We start from the raw sequence: 20,914 nt of genomic DNA, 5'->3' as shown, positions 1-20,914 counted from the left end.
TGAGACCTGTGGGGCTGCGGCCATCCCTGAGCGCCCGTTCTGCCTGCTGGGGCCGGAGGGAGGGCTTTTCCCAGGGCCCCCTTCCCACTCCTGTGAAAACTTCCTGTGCACAAGGACCCAGTGTTGGCTCAAATCCAGACCCGCGAAGCTGGAGGTGAACCAGCTGCCCCCCAGGAGTAGTCCTGCTGCTTATGGGGACTGTGCCAAAACCCCACTGGGGGGGAACTGCCCGTGCCCGGCGCAGCGTTCAGGCAGAGTGGGACGGAGTCTGTTCTCAGCTGGAGTAACCGAGGCTGTGTGGGATTCCTTGTGCTCGGCTGGAGCATTACTGGAGCTGAAAAGGGGCTCTGGGACCAGTTTTCCAGCTTCATAGGTGTCCTTTCCTTCCCCTGTGCCAAATTCCAGGTGGTTGTGCAGCCAAAGCCTGTGAGGTGGGGGGAGTATTTCCAAGCATCTCCCTGCCGCAGCTCCCTAGAAGGAGGGTGAGGATGGATGGGTCAAGTGAAGTTATACCAGAGGAGACAACTGGAGGAAGAACAGGAGTAAGCAGTGAGCCCATGGAGATGTCACCAGATGGACAGACAGCTCAGGAGACGGCCGTGCTGCCCGAGCAGGTGAGGGCAGCACCACCACAAGCCCTGCCTGACACAGGGTCCACGGGCAGGTCCTGGTGGAAGCAGCTCCCCCAGCTCCAGGACCAGGGTTTCTCTCGAGATGTCACTGGGGAGGCAGAGTGGGAACCCCACCAGTGGGGCTCGGTGGATGCAGCATCTCTGTGTAGTCTCAGTCCAGTCATCAATATTTGCTGAGCACTTGAGCTGCCTGAGAGTTACGTGAGCAGGAGGGATCGCAGCCTCCTCTCCGCACCGAATGAAATGTTATCTTACCTCCCTCAGAAACAGAAACGGTGTCCAAATGAGGTTTATGTCTTGCATGAGAGATTGCAATAGGAAATCAAGTAGCCCCGTGGGGAGAGGCAAAAGCTAATGTGGATCCCAAGAACAAGATTAAGCGGCCAGTGCTCAGACTGGGGAAATCCTGTCTGGGGGCTGCTGTGAACTCTGACACCCCAGAGCTACTTAATTCATTTATTAACAGTCTGGTGAGGGGCTGAGGAAGGTGGTGGTGGGATTTTTACCCTCACTTTCTGTCTGCTTGCCAGGCAGCACAGCGAGAGGCGCTGGTGGCAGAGCTGGCCTTGCTGCAGAACCCTTTGCAGCCACCTCAGCTCCAGTTCCAGGACCTGAGTCCCCTGGTTTTAACCTCAATTTGCCATCATTCTCTCTCCAGCCTGTGACCGTGCACCCCACTGCAGTAATCAATAACCCTTGCATGGAGAACAGTCAGGGGGTGGACAGCAAAAAGGCCAGACTTCTTGCCTTCAAAGGGTGTATAGGTTAGTTTTGGAGGAGAAACTCGGGCATCTTAGCCCAGGTGACAGGAGCTGCTGGGAAGAGGTGGTGGTGTGAGCCGTGGGATGCTGCGGAGGTGCAATGAGGGCAAGGCAAGATGTGCAGAAAGAGAAGAAGCAACCAGTGGCAAACTTCCCTGGCACAAATCTATAGGCAGTTTAGGAGCAGAGGAGTATCCTGATATTGGAGCCTGCCCTAGAAGTGATGTAGGTTGGATCTGAGATGTGCTGGGGTGCTTTCCCACTAGCTGTGGACTAGCCCAGGAGGTAGCGCACACCGAAACCTCTCTCCCTTTCCAAGGACCCCCTTGCTGCTGCTAAAGAGAAGGAAGGATTACCAGAGGATGCTGCCGAGGAGAGGGCAGGCACCCTGCCCAGCACCTGGGCTGGGAGGCAAGACACGACTGCCTTAGGGACTGCCCTGGGAGCAGACACTGCTGGGACAACACACCTGGATGGTGCTGGACCTCCCTCAGCACTGCCTGAGCCCAGGGGGGCCGTTTCCAGTCCTCGCTCAGGCTATGGGGAGCTTGAGACACAGCAGAGGAGCGGGGAGGACGATGGGCGCGACAGCTCTGCCAGTTTGGTGTGGGCAGCCACGCCGGGGACGCTCTTCCAGGAGGACAGGCAGGCCTGCCTTCACCCCCTCGTGAGTACCAGTGGGTGCAGTGCCCGGCGCTCTGCCCAGCTGCCTCCCATCACCCCAAAGATCTTTTGTGGCTTTTTTTGTCCCGGCTGCTAAGAGCCAGGAGCTGCCTCTTCCCTGCAGAACCTGTCCTGGGTGTTGGGCTACAACAGCAGCCTGGCTGTGCACAGCCTGATGGACGGGGAGGACCGGGTGCTCCTGTACGTCTCCTCCCACACGGTGGTCATCCACGATGTCCTGGGGAACAGGCAGTACCATCTGCAGGTCTGGCATTCAACCCACATGTCTCCTTCCTCCTCCTCCCTTTCTTCTGAACTCCCTCCATCTCTTTTCCTGGTGCTTAGGGGTCATCTATAACTGAACTGAGGAGCAGCCCATGCAAAGGAGTGCATCGTTTTGCTTGCATACCCACTGCAGTTCCCAACACATGCTGGTGGAACGTCCTTTGTGTTGGATTGCGGTGGTGACCATGAGCAGCATGGCCCCCTCCTCTCTGCTGCTTCTTGGCTCGGGGAGCTGCAGCCAGCACAAGGCACAAGGATGGGGTGGTGGGTTCAGAACTGCCTGTGAAAAATGGGATACAAAAGTTGGACTGAAGGGACGAGAGTTGGAGACCCTTGGGAGAGGAGACAAGGGGAGACCACGAGCAGAGCAGTTTGATGAATGCTTTAAATAATCGCTGGGTCTGGAGCCTCCACAGCACTTTGCTGCTTCTCTTTCCTCAGGGTCATACAAATGTCATTTCTTGCCTGTGTGTGAGTGAAGACAGGCGCTGGGTTGCAACCGCTGACCGAGGGCCAGATGCTCTGATCATTGTGTGGGACTCCTTCTCTGGGTAAGCTCCTGGAACATCCTCTTCACAAACCTCCTATGTCCAGTAGATTGCATAGGACTGACTCCAGTCTCAGCTGAGAGTGAAATGGGAGGAACACAGGGATGGAATAAAGCAGCAAAGGAGCCAAAATGGAGCCGAGGGCTTCACTGTCCTCGTATCACCCACACCCACAGCACACTGAGATGGGCCCGAGCTCCCCCAAGCTAAGCACATCATGCATCCAAGCTGTAGTCTTTTCTAAAAACATCACTGGTGAGTTGTTTCCCAGAGCTTTTTACTTAGGAGGAAGGGATGGAGAGGATGCTGAGCATCAACCGCAGTGCTGGCTGCTCCCGTGGCAGCACTGGTGTTTGCAGACTCCCTCCCCACCACGCAGTCCGGGGTGGGCTGTGCCACAGATTTTGGGTTGAATGCCCTGTGCTGCTGTGAGTGCTCACGAGGACTTTGATCCGTAGGATACCGGTGAGAACCATCTTTGGGAGTCATCCAGAGGATGGGATCAGTGCCATTGCTATTTCCCAGGATGGGAAGTATTTGGCAACCATTAGTGCTGGTACAGTGCAGGTAAAGAAAATATCTCCTCTTTTGTAGCCTTGTGGGATAGATCCCCTGGAAGTTTTTCCCATTGCAGCAAAGGGGAGGGGGAAATTTGGAAGGGGAGACCAGGTTTGCAGATTGATGGCTTGTTTTTGCTCAGCCATTGGAAGACAGATCTGTCTGTCTAGATTTCATTAAAGTGAATGCTGAGGAGCTGAGAAAACAGATCTTAAATCGAGGTAAAAGCTTCTGACTCCAGTGCGCTTTCATTGAAGTAATTTCTAGTGTTATTTCCTGAAATTAAGCTCTCTGCTGCCAGGCTATGCTGGGTTTATCTTGCTCCAGTATTTTATGCCCCACCATCACCTGAAGCTGTAGGGGATGGGGTTCACCTGGCTTCCCCGAGTTCCCAGAAAGCCACAAATGTCCGTTGGGTTTCCCCTTCTCTGCCAGAGAGTTTGTGTTTGGAAGTGGACTTCACCCACAGAGAAACCCACGTGCAGCACGGAGCTGAGGCCTGAGTTTGGGTATCAGGTGAGTGACCGTGGCTGAAGGGACCAGAGGAGCGTGACTGGGCTGGACTGGGCAGCCCCATGCTCACCCACACCCCCGTACCCCCATCCAGTACAGGGCTGCTGGTAGATGGCAGCTGGAGAGGGGAGGCAGGATCACACCCGGTCCCTGCTGCACCCCAATGCAGTGGAGCATCTCAGGGCCGCCCAGCAGCCATGGGGACCCCAGCAGGATGTCCTTCACCATCGCCCTGGCACCAGCAGGAAAAGCCCACAGCCCTGCCAGCTTGTCCCCGCTAGCCGAGGAGAGATCACAGCTCTGGTGCTTCACAGGGAATTTGGCCTCTGTTTTCTGCTGAGTGCAGGCGCTGAAGTGGGTTTTGGATAAAAGTAAATGTTTTGCATGAACGAATAAGCAGACAGCATTGCTCAGCTTGGCATTAATGCGATTCTCACCCTTTAATTTCAGGATTATGTAATTTTTAACCCTCAAAATCCCTATGAGTTTGTCAGCAACAGCAAAACCCAGGTGATATTTTACCTGTGGGTAAGTAGGGACATGGGAAACGGTATTTCTGGCGCCGGACACACTCCCAGAGGGTTGGGAGGTGGCGTGGGGGGGCTGCACACTAGTGAGCAGCATAGGCTGCGGGGCCAGATGTCTGCCCGTGGCTGGGGTCACACCTTGCTTTGCAGATCTGCCCCCCACGACCCCGTCACCCCTCCCCACTCCCTGCCCTCACTGCACTCTAAGGTGGTCTGGGCAGAGCATCGCTCTCCCTCCACTCCCACACCGGGGTCAGGCCCAGCTGCAGCAGCGATGCTCTGCCTCTCCTACCCCTGCTTCCCCACGGGCCCTTTGTGTGTCGTGACAGTCAGCAGCTTTTGGGAGAGGAGAGCGGGGAGGGAGAGGCTGTTTTGTGCTCTCTAGAAGGTCTTGGAGCCTTTCTGTCCCAGGAGCCCTGCTTTGGTCACCATGGCATGGGGCCAGCGCCCAGGCAATGGGGAAGGGACATGCTGGCATTTCAGAGCATGGCTCCAAAATGCTTGTCCTGGGCATTTTGTCTGTTTTTCCCAGGGTGATGCTGGTTTGCAGTATGGAGCACCATTCCTGAGCAGCCAGGTGAGCGCAGAGGGGACCGCAGCTTTCCTCATGGCAGCAGCACTGTCCCTTCCCATCCCCCTGCGCAAAAACAGTGGCCATGTCCCCAGCCTGTCCCCCTTGGTCTTCTAAAGGGACAAGCCAGGATTGCCTGAACCGAGGTCAAGAGGGGCTCTCTCTCCTAGAGACACCCTACTGCACCTTCTCCTGGGGCTCTTGCCTCTGGTCCTGCCGTGGGACAGGGAGGGAATGTCACACAGAGGGACCGAGCAGGAACATCTCTGCTTGAGGGGGGAAGAGCCAGCACCCAGGACAAACACACAGCCTCACCACTCTCTCTGCAGACCTTCAACAGCATGGTGGGACGCTTCAGCCAGTCGGTTTTTCATTTTAACAACTCACAAGCTCTGACGGGCACTTCGGCTGGGAAGCTGGTGGTGTGGGATGTGGTGGGTCCCCGCACCCCCTCCAAGGAACTGCGGGCCAAGCCACACAGCATGAAGGCTATCAAACTGGTGCAAATGCAGAAGGACAGCCTTACCGTGCTCAAGGTGTTTGAGAGGTAACAGGATGGCAGTTTTCAGTAGCCGTAGGTGCAGTCCTCAGATGTCTCAGCCACAGGAATGGCAGAGCTCATGTTGATGAGCTACTGCCAAGTGTTGTAGTTGTAAGTCACTTGGCAGCGTAGGAGGACCAGGGAAATTCATGCAGGAAAGTGCTGCTGATTTATAAGCCATTGCTCCGGCTTTTTCCAGCAATGATTTTGGCTAGGGGAAAAAAAAAAAAGCGCGTTTAAAACTCCTGCTAACGTGATCCCAGATCTGCTGGGGTAGCTCAGACGCTGGGCTGCCATGGTCACGGAGGATTGTGGATGAGTCTTGCTCAGTCTCCTGGCCTTTGCCGGCAGAGGGAGCAGACAGCCACCAAACGCCTTGGCAGCCTTGGGGACAGGGCAGGGGACACTGCAGGGTCACAGCAAAGCCTGGTGGTTTCTGCACAGCCCTGGGCCTTCCCCCTGCATGTCTGTATGGGGCTCTTCTCATGCACTTGTGCAGAGAAAAGGGGAAGAGATTTGCTTCTGCCCAAGGATGCTATCCAAGAAATATTTGGGAGTTCTCAAATACGTGTGTGGAATACGTTTTCCCTTCCTTGCAGCTGCATAGTAACAGGCGATGTGAAAGGTCAGGTTAAATTCTACAATGGGCAGCTGCAGCTCCTCACCTGCTACAGCCACAGCAGCGTGGGTCCCATTCGGTCCATCTCCTTCTCCAAAACCCCTCCTGATCCTCCTGGGGCCTCCCCAGCCTGCTCTGACTCCTGCATCACCAGCAGCCCGCCCTTTGTCACCAGGTGAGTGACTCTTTATAAACCCAAGTCTTTTCCTGCATTTGCCCTGCAGCTTGAAATCTGGGGAGATGGTCAGATGAAAGCTGCCCCATGGGCTTCTGCCTCAGCTGGAGTTCCAACCCTGTACCCGGGGGTTCTGGGCAGGACAGGGACAGGGAGGGAACGTGCCCCTTTATACTCCTTCTCCACAGATTTTTCACTTTGGGTATTTCTCCCACCTGCCCACCAGAGACAAGCAGGGGGATGTCTCCTGGGCAGCCCCAGGCATCTCCCAGCGGCCACCAAAACCCAGGTGGCCCCCGGCACGTCTTCAATTCTGACCCTGATGTGATGCCTTGACACAAGCGTGAGAAGTGTTAACCCGGGCACAGCGATGATCCGCTGGTCCCGGGGTGCGCAGCTCCTCTGTCACGTACCCGGCACACCAGGCAGTGCTAATGCCGAGCCTCCAGCTTCTGCTGGGCCCCTTAATCCCCCCCTTAAACCCCTCCCGTGAATGGCTATTTCCAGTTAGATTTTATCATGGCTAGTCAAGCTAATCAGGGCAGTGGCAGTGCAGAGACTGCCCCGGTGGCGATGGCATCCGTACCACATGGACTCCGGAGCTTGGGACAACCCCAGCCTGGTCTCCAGGCCCTCTCCGTCCCTCTGCATGATGTAGCTGTGTCTGAGGATTTATAGAAAGTCTGCAGGCCAGATGAAGCTGTTCTGTGACTCAAACCAGCCTGCAAACCATATGTCTGTCACTCCTGTTAAGGCTCTCCTGGCAACGTCTGTCCTTAGCTGCACGTGTTTTCCAAAGAGCCATATGGGACAGATTCCTCTCCAGCCTGGAGCAGCGCCCTGGGGAACGGTTTGGTTTTCCCTGTTGGTCTCTGTTGTCTCATCCTTCTTCCTGGGTTGCTGCTGCAGCTCCTGCTGCTTGCAGCCACTCTGGGCAGCACAAAAGGCAGAAAACTGAAGTGGAAACCTTGAGCCTGCTCGTCTCACCAGGCTGGTGGGATCAGGTATGGCTAAAGAGTTGAGTTAAGGCATGCAAGAGGCGCAGCATCCTTCAGTGCCCAGGCCAGACGTGCAGACACTGATGGCTGTCACGGGCCAGCTAGCAAAGAGGCCGCTGTTTCCCCCACTCGTGCTGCCCGCGTGATGCAGCCATGCGCATCTGTCTGTGCAGCTCCTGTGTGGTCCTCTCTTGACCCTTTAACTGAGCCCAGACTCTCAGTCCTCAGGCAGACTGACAACCACACATATTTGTTCTGTAATGTGCATAATTATTCAGATGTCTGCTTTACACGTCGCCAATTATGCAGCGGGACCCTCTTCGCTGCGTTCCGGTCGGCACGGCTGAGCGAACAGACAGGCAGCAGCTCTGTCTGCGGCGCGGGGCTCAAACTGTCCTCTGACCTTGTCCGTGGCAGCGCGGTCAACATGGAGCCACTGACAATGGTGGCATGGAGACATATGAAAAGACCATTCAGAGTGTCTTCAATTGCTCATTTGTCCATCTCACACACCAGTGATTTGCAAACGGCAAAAGCTACACAGATGTCATTCATCTTCTGGCTTGCCTACCCAAGTAGAAAATGGAACCAGCTCCGGTGTCTTCCTGTGGAGATTTACCAGGTCGTGAATACAAAGTGCCACCTGCCTTCCAGGTCAAGAAATATTTGCATATTGCATATCACAAAATAGAAGTGATCGTCCAACTAAGTTGCCAAAAAGAGACTGATGTGTAATATAGCTTGGAGGTACATGAGCCAGCTAGTCTGATTCATCAAATTCTGTTTCTCTCACACTAAACAGGAACTTCATCCTTTCAACCTCTGATGCAACCGTGCTCCATGTTGCAACAGACAGGAAAAACTTTGAAAAAGTCATGGAAGAGGCGAAGAAAGCTGTGAATGCCATCGCCTGCCACCCCCGGCAGGCACTTGTTGCTGTGGGGAGTCACTGCGGGCTGCTGAAGGTGTGGGACTACCAGCAGACCAAGTACCTGGTTAGCAGGATATTCACCGAGGGCGGCATCCGCTGCTTGTCCTACGACCCTGAAGGTATCCTGGCCTCATGACCCTCCCCACGAGCCAAGCACTGGGCTTCCCGGGAGTAGCGATTGTGAGAGTTTTCTGGCATGTTTTTCAGGTTATTTTCTGGCCGCTGGTTTTACTGATGGAAGTGTTTACATCCTCGATGCAATTTCCCTTTGGTCCAGCTGCAAAGAGTTCAAGTTCTCGCGAGGTCCTGTGACTCATATTAGCTTCTCTCACAACTCGGAGTACCTCGCCACTGCTGTAAGCTTGTTTTTCCCTCTCGGTGATTTATATGCACTGCTCACGGTGCAGGTTTTGTTGGACTGGGGATTGCTGGCCATCCTGTGAGGCACGGCAGGCTGAGCGGTGTGGAGGGCTGTCCCTCCCCTGGGGCTTTGTGACTCTGAAATGCTTTTCCTAGCTTGAAGAGTCACTCAGTAAAAACGTCACCAGCCACAGCCGCTCCACAGACCTGCTGCTGGCAGCGTCCCATCGCTAACTTTAGTGACAAGCCTTAGCTCTCCATCCATCTGTAGAAAGGGCTGGAGCAGGGATTTCCTCCAGGCTGGTGCACCACGAAGCGGCTTGCTCCCTTGGTCCCACATCTCAGTGCAGATATGTTGAGGCAGTACTGAAGCAGTTTGGCACAGAGGTTGTAGCAACCGGTGATTATCTGTACAAAGAAAAAGATCCCCCCTTCATGCATGGGTGCCAGGGCACAGCAGTGGGAAGCATCTGAGGAGTCACTGAACTCAATTTAGTGCCTCTCTGCTTTGAGAGCATGGCAGGGACTGCTCTCTAGCCAGGCTGAGAACCTCTGTGGCGCTGCCCTTGGGAGCAGCTGCTCACATCTACCTGACCCAGTGTTTTGTCCTGGCTGTGACTCTAACCCTCCTGGTGGGACTCAACAAAACTAAAAGGGCCAAGCTAAGCCTGGAGGAGACATGCCAAGCAGTCTGCTGCTGGCCAGGGGATGTGCACAGGGACTGTGGCTTGTTGACCTTTGTGGTGTTGTTCCAGGATGAGAAGTACTCGGTGACTGTTTACAAGAGAGTCCTGAAAAACGGGAGCAGATGCTGGGAACACCTGGCAGGGCTGCACTCCCACTACAAACCCATCCGGAGCATCCTCTTTGGGGTCCAGTTAGACAGCAACAAACCCAGGCTCCTGAGCCTTGGGGAGGACCGGCAGCTGGTAGGTCAATGTGAAAGTCTAAAGGGCAGTGGAGCTTCGTGGTTAAAGTAGTGGGCTGGACAAGAGCATCGAGGGAGGCTCAGTCTTTGGTTCTGCAGCTCCTAACCCTTTCCCACCAGCTCTGTTGTTTCTCAGCCTGGTGTCAGGACAGACCTGCTCAGGGTTCAGGGCTGAGGCTCTGCTACTGCAAGGTACTCGCCCCAGCTGCTGCAAGAGGTGCTAGATCCAGTTAGTCCACAAGGTCCACGGTGCTGGCAGACCACGGGGGAGCTGCTGTGTTTCCTTGTCTTCCCTCCAGGTTGAATATGACCTGAACAGCAGCAGCAAGGACCGCTTGGTGATCCTGCACAGGAACCGGGTAGAGCAGAGTGCTGTGCCCCTGTGCTTGGCCTGGTACCCACAGCTCAGCACCGAGTCCTTTATCCTCACTGCCAACAACTGCTACAAAATGAAGCTCTACAACACAACAACCAAAATGTGCAGGTAGAGAGCTCCATGACTACCGCTGCCTGGGAGCCCCATCCTGACTGCATTCTCTTCTGTCTAATGCCTGTCCTACCCCCACCCATGAGCATGTGTTTGCTCACCCGTGATGCAGATCTTGGGATGACTCTAGGGCCCTCAGGTTGCTCCACTCTTGTGTCCACCTTGCTGTTCCCTAGCATGTTACCTAGTAAGGTTGGGGCTGCGGGTGGGTTTCAGTCTGTCCAGCACGTTGGACTTGAGACACAACAGTTGGACATCAGATAGAGAGACAGGAGCCCACACAAGCAAAGCACAAGAACTGAATGATCTCTGAGCATTAAATTCCTCCCTTAGCCCCAGTGTGGTCCATTCTAGCCAGGGACCCTGTCCTGTCCTCTCAGCCGGTAGTACAAAGCCTTTGCACCCACCACACCTCCCCAGATATACCCATCCTTGCGCACGGCAGCCATTCAGAGGGGGAGAATGTTTTGTGAGCCCTAGAATGGACGAAAATGTTGTTTGCCTTTAGAAAGACCCTTTTGGGACCAACCTACGGCTCCCCATTGGAGAAGATACAAATCCTCCCAACAACCAACCCTGCGGACCCCCAGAAACGCTATCTGGCATACATTACAAAGGACAAGGTTTGGAGCCCCATCGCCCCAACTATACAAGAGTCCCAACGTGTAGAGGTCTCTGTCCCTTGGGGAATTTCACTGCAGAAAAAACTATGCGTAGGCTTGTCCTGCCTGAGAGCTGAGCGAGCTCCTGGGAGGAGGATGGGCTGCTGGCCCTGTGTGCAGCCCTCCAGTGGGACCCCCAGCCCTCCCAGGCTCTGTCTTTCCTTACAGGTGGGCTTGCAGATTTTGCCTGTTGATGGCAACCCTCACAAGTCCTCAGCTTTCATTTGCCACCCGGATGGTGTCTCTGACCTTGCTAGCTCCTATGACGGACGCTACATCTTCACAGTGGGGGGGAACGACTGCACTGTTATGAAATGGGAGGTCAACCTAAAGTGAGTACCGCAGGAAGGAGAAAGGAGTCTTGTTACAGCTTTTCACAGCTTCTTGGCCAACACAGCTGAAGCAAATGTTCCCCAGCATCTACACTGAGAATGGGGCTTTTGTCCTAAAAGGTCTCTGTCTGTGTTAAAGCCAGGTCTCCCAGCTATTTCTGCACTTATCTCGGTGAATAGGGTGGTGCTGCACCGATGGGGCAAGGCAGCAGGGTGCTGTGTGGGGAGTGTTTCTTTGCAGGGCTCTCTTGAGCACAGATCCTTTTGGGGGCAGGTGACAAAACTCTGCAGCTTTGCTCTCCTTCCACAACACCGTGCCCACAGTCAGGCCAACAAACCACATCTGGCAAGGGGGGGTCACAGCATGGAGGACAGGTCCCAGCACTCATACAAGCAGGGACACACCACTCGCTGAGAGGAGCGTGAGTCGAGGTTGGCAGCATCTCTGCTCAACCCTGGGGGCTGCTAGCTCCCAGACACCTGACCTGCAACCAGGTTTATTAATAGTGGAGCCTCATGCCCTGCATTCACACAGGCTCTCCAAAAGCCTACTGACAGCTCAGCATGGTGGGCACATGCCTGGGGATGGCAGCATGGCAGTGGGGTCAGCCTAGATGGCAATGACCTGTCAGGCCCCAAGTGACTATGTGGGGTGGCAGCTGAGGGACAGCAACAGGAGGGACACACTTTTGGGGGAGCTTTGCTCCCGTCTATGGGATGTAGCTACATAGGTAATAGAGGGGATTAAACCACCAGACCTCACAGGTGGTGGCCATAGCACCTATAAAATACTCCAGTCTGGGAAATGGTACCCAAGTGGTAAGAAGTTGAGCAGAGGATTTTTAGGTCCTTGTGAGGGCCTGGCCAGTGTGATGAGGGATTGCCAGGGTTAGGCAGGGGATCAGAGGAGCAGCACTGGCTTCAGGAGGAGTGTACGGGGCAACTGCTGATACAAAAGTGTCTGCTCTCCAAATGAGATAGGCCAGCATTTGCTAGGAAATCCCCCCTGCATTTGAAGACTGGATTTAGGACAAGCCACCTTAATCCTATAAAGCTTTGCTTACATGAGTAAATGGACTGCACTAAATGGGGTGGCTGGAGGACTGAAGGCTGCTTTTGCAAACGAGGATTTCTAGGCTCTGGCCCAGAGCATCAGTGATAAACCCTGCCAGGTTTCTTCTGCCTTTCTCTGCAAGTGTGCAGTTTCCTTCTGCCAGCTCCCTTGCGCAGCGGTGCCAGACGCGTGCTCCCACATGGCAGGCGGGTAACGTGGCAAGGGCAGGATATATATTTTGGTTTCTTTGCACGTCAAGGACCAAAGCTGCTCGTTGCAATGCATGTGCAGAGCAGAGGGCTCTCCCCTCACGAGCATGGCTGCAGATGCGGGGTAGATACACCAGTGTATGTCAAAAGGGAGCAGGCAGCTGCGAATGCGCTGAAAACTGCCAGGCCAGCGAGGAGCAACTTCACTTTTGCACTTCAAGGACTGGAAAGGGAGCTTATCCCGTGTCGGAGCTGGAAAAGATAGATAGCGTGGTGTGGTCTCTGTTGGTCTGTGGCTGGTTTATTTTATCCTGCATGTCACCCTACGTCTCCTGGTTTCTGGGAAATCAACCCCACAAGAGCTGGCTTTTAGCTCTTGCTCCTATTTTTGCCTCTTGGAGTGCACCTGTGAAACACGGTTGCCCCTCACCTTCCTAGGACAAAGGTTTCGTGGTTAAGACACATGCTGATCCTGCGTAAATCATTTCTTGCAGGTACTGCTCACTCAGAGCAGAGCCCAAAGGGTGCTGGGCCAGCTCACCTTCATGAGCCAGAACAAAGGAAACCTGGGTGGGAAAGCAATGGACTTATTTATTTTCTTTTCCACTTTGTGTGGCTTAAGCAGTCGGGGGTCAGAATAAGCGACATTTTAAGGAAGGCAATAGAATATAAATGATCCTTCTTTATAATGGTTGGCCAGGGTCCAGGCAACATTGAATTTCTATGTAATTTGTTTTCAGAGCGAAGCTCTTGATGAGCTAATTATCATTTTATTGCTGCTTCTGGCATCTTGTGCATCTCCACTGTGTTTAATACCCAGATAACTTAATTATGAAAAAAGCATGAAGCTTGCAGAAAAACCCAGTGGAAGCAGCACTACAGAGGTGTGCGTGAAAGCTGCAGCCTTGCTGCCAGGCGTGGGGTATTAATGTGGCAATGCTATGCCATGATTGCACTACCAAGCTTGGTTTCCTTTTTCATCTGCATAAGCCAAATGGATTCTTTTGGTTCCGACTGCCTATGAAATTGAAACAAAGAGGTGGCACTCAGACACTTCCAGTTTAATGTAGACTGCACCTGCAACACAGTCACCCGACACAGGAGAGGGAGTAGAGTAATGGATTGCACTGAGTTATTGGGGAAGAATGTGTTAGATGAAGGAACGAGGAACTTAGGTTTGTGTGGTTTATTGCAAACACCAAGCCCCAGCCCTCTCTGCATGTTCCAAATGCTGATCTAGCTAATTCATCTCCCTCAATGTCTCTATAAGGAAGCAGAAAAGCTAAATGCCAGACACCAAGCTCAAGTCCATGGAAAAGCTCCTGGCTCCCAGCCCTGTGCTCATTCCACTAAACAAGAGGACCATTCAGTAATAATTAATTCCCACACTGTGCTATTGTATGTAAAACCTGGGTATGAAATATGCTGTAGAAGTGCAGGCTAATGATAAAATAGTACATGGTTCAAGGCAGTGCTTTTCTTTCCTGAATACTGAGGCCCAGGGATTTTATTTATTTATTGAAAGTGTCTGTGAAGGAAGACTAGAAAGGGAAACATGAAATCTCTCCTCACATGAACCCTTCCTGTACCTTCTTTCTCTGTTTCTGCCAGTGCCTTGGATGCTGCTGCTTCCCTGGGTGGGGAGGGCCTGATCCCATTCTACAACCTACTGGATGGTGGCAGAGAAGGCAAATTTTTCCGGGTAATTATGCTCACCGTGAACGCTGTCGGGCAACATCTGGCTGGAGTTTAAAATGAATTTATACAGGCCTGACATTTCTCTATTTTTTGTCCAGCTCGCCTTTAACAGCGATCTCATTGATATGCCCGTTGGTAAATTTTAACAGTAGTCTTATCTTTCGTGCCTGTTTGTGACTGAACTTTACGGTACCTTGTTTGAATCCCTCGCAGGAACTGGAAGACTATTTTTACTATGCACAGCTGCGCAGCCAGGGTATCGATACACTGGAGACCAGACAGGTGTCAACACATATTCCCTTGGAGGAAATTCCTTCTGTAATGAGAGCAATGGGATTTTATCCATCAGAGGAAAAGGTTGGCCAGTTGTTTTTATGTTGTAGTTAAAAGAAAAAAAGAGTAAGACTGATTGCATTTACCAAGTGTCCTGAGGGCCAGATTCTGACCACTGCCATGCTGGATGGCTCCAGAGTATATTTGCTGGCTTTCAATGTATTTAACCCAGTCAGCAGCAATATAGTAGTGGTCAGAATCTGGCAGCAAATTCCTCAAAAAGTAGATTCCTCACAAGAGAGCTGGGCAGCCACAGGGGCAGGCTGAGCAAACCTGGAGCCTTTTAGTTCAAGAAGTGTTCTCTAAAAGATGACCTCAGGGTCTTCCAGAGGTTGAGTGCTCTGCCACCACTGCGGAGGTGGGTTTCTTCAGGTGGTGAACTGAGGTAGCTGAGGAACAGATCTTCCTTCAGCTCCCAAGGGCAGCAGCCTCCATTTTTCCAAAGTCCATGGGCTGAAGTATTTTGTGTGTGGGCAGTGATGTGTTTTGGTTTCTCTGTGACTTCTACTAGTGGCTGAGCTGCTTTACGTGCAGCGTGGGATTGGTGGACCACGGGCTGGGTCCCTCCAGGTCAGACGGAGAACTCAACCAGTGCGTCCTGGTAACGCGTGTTACCAGCATGGGTGGGAATGTCCAGCTCCATGCAGCCACTCATTTGGACATTGACAGAGCCTCTTTTTCTTGCTCTTCCTGAGACTGATGAAAGAATGATTTTAGATGGAGACAGCAGCTTTTATTCCCATGGAACTTAAAGCTCTTTCATAACTGATAAACTCTGCAGAAGCTCTCTCTGCGCTTGCCTTTCAGGTTGCAGCAGTAGAGCTTCCTATCAAACATTTCTCAGGAGCTTTTTAAGCTTCAAATTTTACAGCAGACAAAGACAACTGATTTAATAAGAGTGCTGCTTCTTCCCCTTTTGTGGCTGTTTCTACAAGGCAGTTTGTATTGTATACAAACCTCATTTGTAATGTTGTAACCTGGCAAAAGGGTAATTAAAGCGCATACAAAACAAAATTACTGAATCTGATGCAAGCAGATTTAAATAACGACCTCTCTGCACCAGCTACAGCCCTTCAGCGCAGAAGGGGTTCTCCCAGGGGAAGCAGTACATCGCTGTGCTCCCTTCATCTTTCTGCGGGGGATGCTGCGTTCATCTCTGCCACTGCACGGGCACCCCACAGGCTGCTGAGAGGGGGCTGTGAGTCAGTGCCACCCCATCTGCCCGGGTGTACTCTCTGCCAGGAGAGCGAGCAGAAGGGAGGCAGGACCTTTGCCACAGCCACCACCTAACAGACTTGCTTTGAAGCCCCCGCAACCAGCAAATGTTCATCTGAGCCAGGACTGTTTTGCCCTTGTGTCAAGCTGTGGTGTTATCCCCTCTGCTTTGTTAATCTTTTCCTTGGGTTATTACATTTTCGCCTCTTGGGGACAGAGAGAACATATTCCCCTGGGAAATGTCTCTGCAAGAATAACTGTGAACCCCCACCCTGCCTCAAATCAAAATGAAAACAGTGTTTCAGGCACGGAAGCAGAGGTGCTAAACTGTTGTGAAACCAGGCAACTTACAGTCTGCTTCTTGAAGCAGGCAGGACAGTATTAAAATGCAGAGAGAAAGTTCATCTCTCTCTAGAGTGTTTTAATAAAGGAAAAGCAGGAGGGAGAAAAGGCAGCTTGGGCTGACTAGCAAAGCTTTTGGGAATTGGTGTTTTTCTTTTGTAGTTCAGTGGGGCTGATATAAAACCTAATCCCAGATCAACCAGAGCTGAGTGAAAATGACTGTTCTTGCCTGGTGTGACATTTGCTACAGGAAAAATATAAGGCTGAGATTTCCCTCTTCCCCAGGCTTCATTCAGTGGAAAAACTTGTGACACAAGGACAAAGGCCCAAGGCTGAATGCAAAGTCCTCCCCAGGGAGATCTTGCATCAGCTTCCCTTCCCGGGGAGTAGCAGGCTTGGTACATGTTGGCACAGGGAATTCTCCTGGCGTTTCTCTGCTGCCCGTGTTAGTTCCAAAGGGGCTGCTGCTCGGAGCATGAGTATGGTGAAGGCACGGAGCAGATCCTGCCTTTTGGACACACATCTGCTCAGCTGCCAACTGGGCTGACTCGAAGCACCAGACTTTAGGAAAACCACTAGTATATGACCCGGTCAAGGCTTGCCCGTTTGCCTGAGAGAAGAGCGAGCGCTCCAGCCGTGCAGGATGTCTGCCCCACGGAGCAAATTTCAGATTTGGCTTGTGCAGTGGCAGAACTGCACCGGGCACACGTCAGATCGGGGTGGGAAAGATTGCTTATATTGTCTGCAGCCTGGTTATGTTGGGTCTTTCATGCGTGTACTTCTGTAGCGGGGTGGTATATTTACTGGTTTGTGGTTTGCCTGCCCACTGTCCCCAGAGTGGAGACACAGCTGTGGCAAAGGTACCGGCAGCAGCTGCAGAGTCACCAAGGCCTATCATAAGAAAACAGAGGAAACTACATATCTATTACCCCCGTCTTTACCTCATATTGTCATAACAGAAAGCGCGTAACAGTCAGCCGTGTCCATCCTCAGCTGCTGAGTGCTTATTATTGAGATACAGCCATGACATCTGTGGCACCAGTATGTGCACGATTACGGTACATCAGCATTCATGAGACTGGAAGCTGGCCTGATGCCCTTCAAAAAAGAAAACATATAACAATCTGTCTTGCCTTGATCTTTAGGTTGAAGAAATGATAAATGAAGTAAAATTCAGCAAGTATATGGATACTGGAGAACAAGTGACAACAATCAGTTTAGGGGATTTTATCAAACTTTATGTAAATCATCGACCTGCGTTTGGCTTGTCCATGAAAAATATACAACGAGCGTTTCAGGTTCTTGGTTATGATAATGAGAAGGGAGAAAAAGTTGTTGACAGAGGAGACTTACTGTTGCTGCTTCAGTGCAGAGGTGAGTTATTTATTTTCTAATATTAGGTTTATGCTTGCTAGTTCTGCCTTCAATTTCAGAACGTATTCACTGCAGCAAAAAATTAATCTGGAACTATAGCTTGGTAACCAGGACAGGCGTGTGAAGTCACCTGTCTTAAGATTTTAAATTGAATAATCACATCTATTGTCTCAGCTGAACTTCGTTCAGTGCTCTGGAAATCTCTGCTGGCCTGAGGTATCTTGTCTGTCACATGGTGAGTATGGATCTTGGCAAACTGTGTCCTTCTTCCAGTATAGCCTTATCTGAACCATCATTCTCTCTTCCAGTCACACAGTCTCCAGAAAGGTAGTGTAAAACTGAAAAAGAGGGGGACAAGAAAGGAGGGATGAAATTGGTCAGTCCCGGGCTGAATCTATGTGTGGAAAACTGAAAAGATGGGATGGTTTAGCTCAGCTGAAACAGGGAGAACACTGTAAAGGTCTGTATGAATATGCTTGTGACCGATGCCGTGGAGAGATAAATAACAAACTTCTGTTGTCTTACTCCTGTTGTAAAAGTGCAGCTAAGCATTAAAACAGGTAAATGCTGTTTTACTCAGTACATCACCTGGTAAAACTCCTTGCCACAAAGATTCTTGGAAACCAAGGATTCAAGCAGGGTGAGATAGGTCTGTTAGTTACATGGATGGTGTGAGTATCCGTAAATAGAAGCATTAGATAGAACAGTTTCAGAACAGATCCATCACTTTATGGGCATGAGCCAGCCACTAACTTGGAACAAGTGCTATGTCCAGGTTACTCCAAGACACTAGATCAAGACTTTCCTGCACCACCTTCTTCCTCCTCTGTGTGGAAATGGGTACAGCTGCAGCGCTACACAGACTGTGGCCTGCCCTGTGCCAGGAATTCTTCAATGGGAATAGAAGCTTAAGCCCTTGCAAGTGCAATGTAGTCTAAAGAGCTGTCTGCATCAGAATTTCTCCCTTTGATAAATGTTTTTGGCCAAAATGCAATATGCAAGAACAGTTTTCCTTAGGATCAACTTTTTCCTGAGTTGGGATCATGTGTTTTCCCTGGCGATGTGTATCGAGCCCGATCCTCTTTCAAGCTGTCCTGTTTCGTTTGTACACGGTTCTTGTTTGAGTTGCCTTCTAGTTTTTGTGCTAACGACACCATAACCCAAGAGGCTGGTGTTGCTTTGTTGTGTACAGGAGAGCATATGACAGAGGAGGAGCTGGCGCAGTGTCTGACCACCCTGCTGGGCAAGCGGCCTGGGGGAGGAGGGTCTGAGCCGGACACCTACGATCCCTCAGGTACGGGTTTAACATTCCAGGCAGTGCAGAAGCAGGATCACTTCAATTCCCAAACAGAATAATTTCAATTGCAAACCCATTACCCTGTTAGTCCAAGAGCTGTCAAAAACGCTCAGACAAGATTGCAAAAATAGTCATAGAGCTACGGATTGTCCTTCATCCATGCAGCAATTGCGTGGGTGTATCTGAAAATAAATGGACAATGAAATATAACTGGGACCTGACAAGATTATATCGCTGTTTGTCTGCTGGCTTGGAACTGAAATGATAAACATACAGTGGAAGGTTTACACACCAAAGTCCACAGACCAAAAGGAATCCTACAGTATGCAAATGGCAGTGTTGCTCACATCCAGGTGGCAATGCCCGTTGTAAGGGAGCTGCCGATAACCACTGCACTGGTCTACAGTTTATGTCCCAGTCCTCACCAGTCTAGAACAGTAAATTACAGCGCTGATTTCCACCAAGTGGCGTTGCCCATTGTAACTGGAATCAATGGTAAGTGCCACATTCTTGCACAGTCCATGTTCCAGTCCATACCAGTCCAGAAGAGCATCTGGTTAGGGCCACTGGCAAGGGGCCGCCCGCAGTGAAGGCGCAGCACCTGAAGGGAACTGCCCAGCACTGCAAAGCAACTTTGGAATCCCCAGATTCCATGGGATTCTCAAATCCCATCAAAGCAACAGAGTTGCATTTGGCCCCTTGACCCTCCTGAGGTAGGGACCTCCTGCAAGTGAGACTTGCAGATTAAACAGATTCGATCCGTGATGCAAACACATGAAGCACTAAACTAGTAAACCAATACTTTTTCATGATTACTTTATACATCATCAAAAGCATTCTATCCACTTACTGCTGCTTATAAATTTTCCTGATCTGGAAAGCCGTTTTGACGCTGCCATTGTCTGTTTTGTGCTGCCGTTACTGCTCTCCAGGTGCAGCAGCTTTGACTGAAGAAGAAATTCCAAAGGAAATCACAGCAGAGATATTTGCTGCTGACATTCTTGGCTTACCCGTTGCTGGACCAGAAAAAAACAGAAAAAAGAGATGAATCCTCGGTCTATGAGGAGACAGAAGCATAGCTACCACGAAGTTTTCTACTTGTTCCTACTTCCCAGTCTCCTCAAATGTCTTCAAAACTTGTGTTTTGTGTTTATTAAAAAGATCACATAGTTTCATGTTAATCAAACTCAAAGTCTCCAGTTTAGCACATGCCACAAACCTATGGGATCAAACCTCTATAGGGAAACACAGGGGTGGCTGTAAAGAATGAAGCGGTGGCTGCTGCATTGTCTTGTGCTCATCATCCCTGGAACCTTCCTAGAATTCATTTCAGGTGGGTTTATGCCAGATTCAGTCTATTTTCATTACGTTAAAACAGTATATATTTGTGAAACCTGACAGCAAAAGAGCAACATAAAAGTACTGTATTGATTAAATACCTTGATAAACGTAGTGTACAAAATGCTTGGATAGGTTGGAGCGGATTTGTAATTGTAACTCCAACAGAGTAAAGCAAGGAACGCTGTGTTATACGTTAAATCCAGCTTTCCATTTTGGCCTTTAAAACTTACTTTTTCTTTCTGAAAGTAGTAGTTCCAATTAGTGGTGTAATACCAATGGGAGGGCATCTTACTGTGTTTGTATAAACAGCATAATGAGGCTGATATAAGTTGCTGTAGAAAGATCAGTGAAGTGCTTTTGAACAGCTTCCTTCTTTACATCATCCTCAGCATCAATTTGAATAATAATGTAGGCCCTTAAGAAGCGTTCCTTTCAGTGGCAATGTTTTTTAAACAGAGGTGGCTGTTATGTACTCTGAAAGTGTCTGTGATTGTGCAGTTAGTACAAACAGCAAGGTGTGCACTCGATGCAAGTTAACGAAGAAGTCCAGCAGCACCATGACCGGAGCGCACCGGGTATAGGACACGAGAAATGTTCTGCAGAGCATCACTCTGAGTCTAACTCTGCCCACTTACTGATCTGTTCATGTACTTCCACGCGGCTGTGGCGTAGCAGATCCTCCGCTACTTAAAATCAGTCTGATCCCATGTTAATTACTGGAATTATTTTAGGCAGATGAAGAACCTTATAGCCACTGGGGAAAAAAAAAAAAAAATTTAAAATCTGCACGCTATGGATTTATGAAGTCTCTTGTTTAACACTTTAAGAAGAGCCGGTGCTGATCCCCACGCTCAAGGTCCGCACTAGCGCCGCAGCAGCCCGCACAGGGGCGGGACGGGGTCACGGCTCCCCTAGAACCGGCTGCCCGGGAGCGGGGCTCCGCTCCGGCGCCCCAGCACC

At 51.1% G+C, this 20,914-nt stretch overlaps 1 protein-coding gene across 1 annotated transcript; it reads left to right on the top strand.

Moving 5' to 3' along the window:
* Positions 1–488: 488 nt before the first annotated feature.
* Positions 489–19,669, top strand: CFAP251 (cilia and flagella associated protein 251). Its single transcript, XM_074921275.1, has 22 exons — positions 489–614; positions 1,713–1,753; positions 1,847–2,060; positions 2,181–2,321; positions 2,783–2,892; positions 3,348–3,456; positions 3,883–3,963; positions 4,411–4,488; positions 5,020–5,064; positions 5,388–5,605; positions 6,199–6,393; positions 8,194–8,441; positions 8,530–8,678; positions 9,438–9,611; positions 9,910–10,094; positions 10,606–10,720; positions 10,928–11,091; positions 13,966–14,056; positions 14,266–14,409; positions 17,088–17,316; positions 18,509–18,610; positions 19,546–19,669. The coding sequence occupies exons 1-22, from the start codon at positions 489–491 to the stop codon at positions 19,659–19,661; spliced, it is 3,075 nt and encodes a 1,024-aa protein (XP_074777376.1). The 3' UTR covers positions 19,662–19,669.
* The last annotated feature ends 1,245 nt before the right edge of the window (positions 19,670–20,914 follow it).

The sequence above is a fragment of the Athene noctua genome, chromosome 17 (genome assembly GCF_965140245.1).
Source record: "Athene noctua chromosome 17, bAthNoc1.hap1.1, whole genome shotgun sequence".
Classification (NCBI taxonomy): Eukaryota; Metazoa; Chordata; class Aves; order Strigiformes; family Strigidae; genus Athene; species Athene noctua.
Note: the sequence above shows the minus strand (reverse complement) of the source record. Positions and strands in the feature narration are given on the sequence as shown.

What these genes read in the sequence shown, in the direction of transcription:
- CFAP251 (XM_074921275.1), top strand. Translation starts at nt 489, where the DNA reads ATGGATGGGTCAAGTGAAGTTATACCAGAGGAGACAACTGGAGGAAGA. An exon ending in TTGGGGAGGACCGGCAGCTG is followed by an intron (nt 9,612 to 9,909) that starts GTAGGTCAATGT and finishes TCTTCCCTCCAG; the next exon opens with GTTGAATATGACCTGAACAG. An exon ending in ACAACAACCAAAATGTGCAG is followed by an intron (nt 10,095 to 10,605) that starts GTAGAGAGCTCC and finishes GTTTGCCTTTAG; the next exon opens with AAAGACCCTTTTGGGACCAA.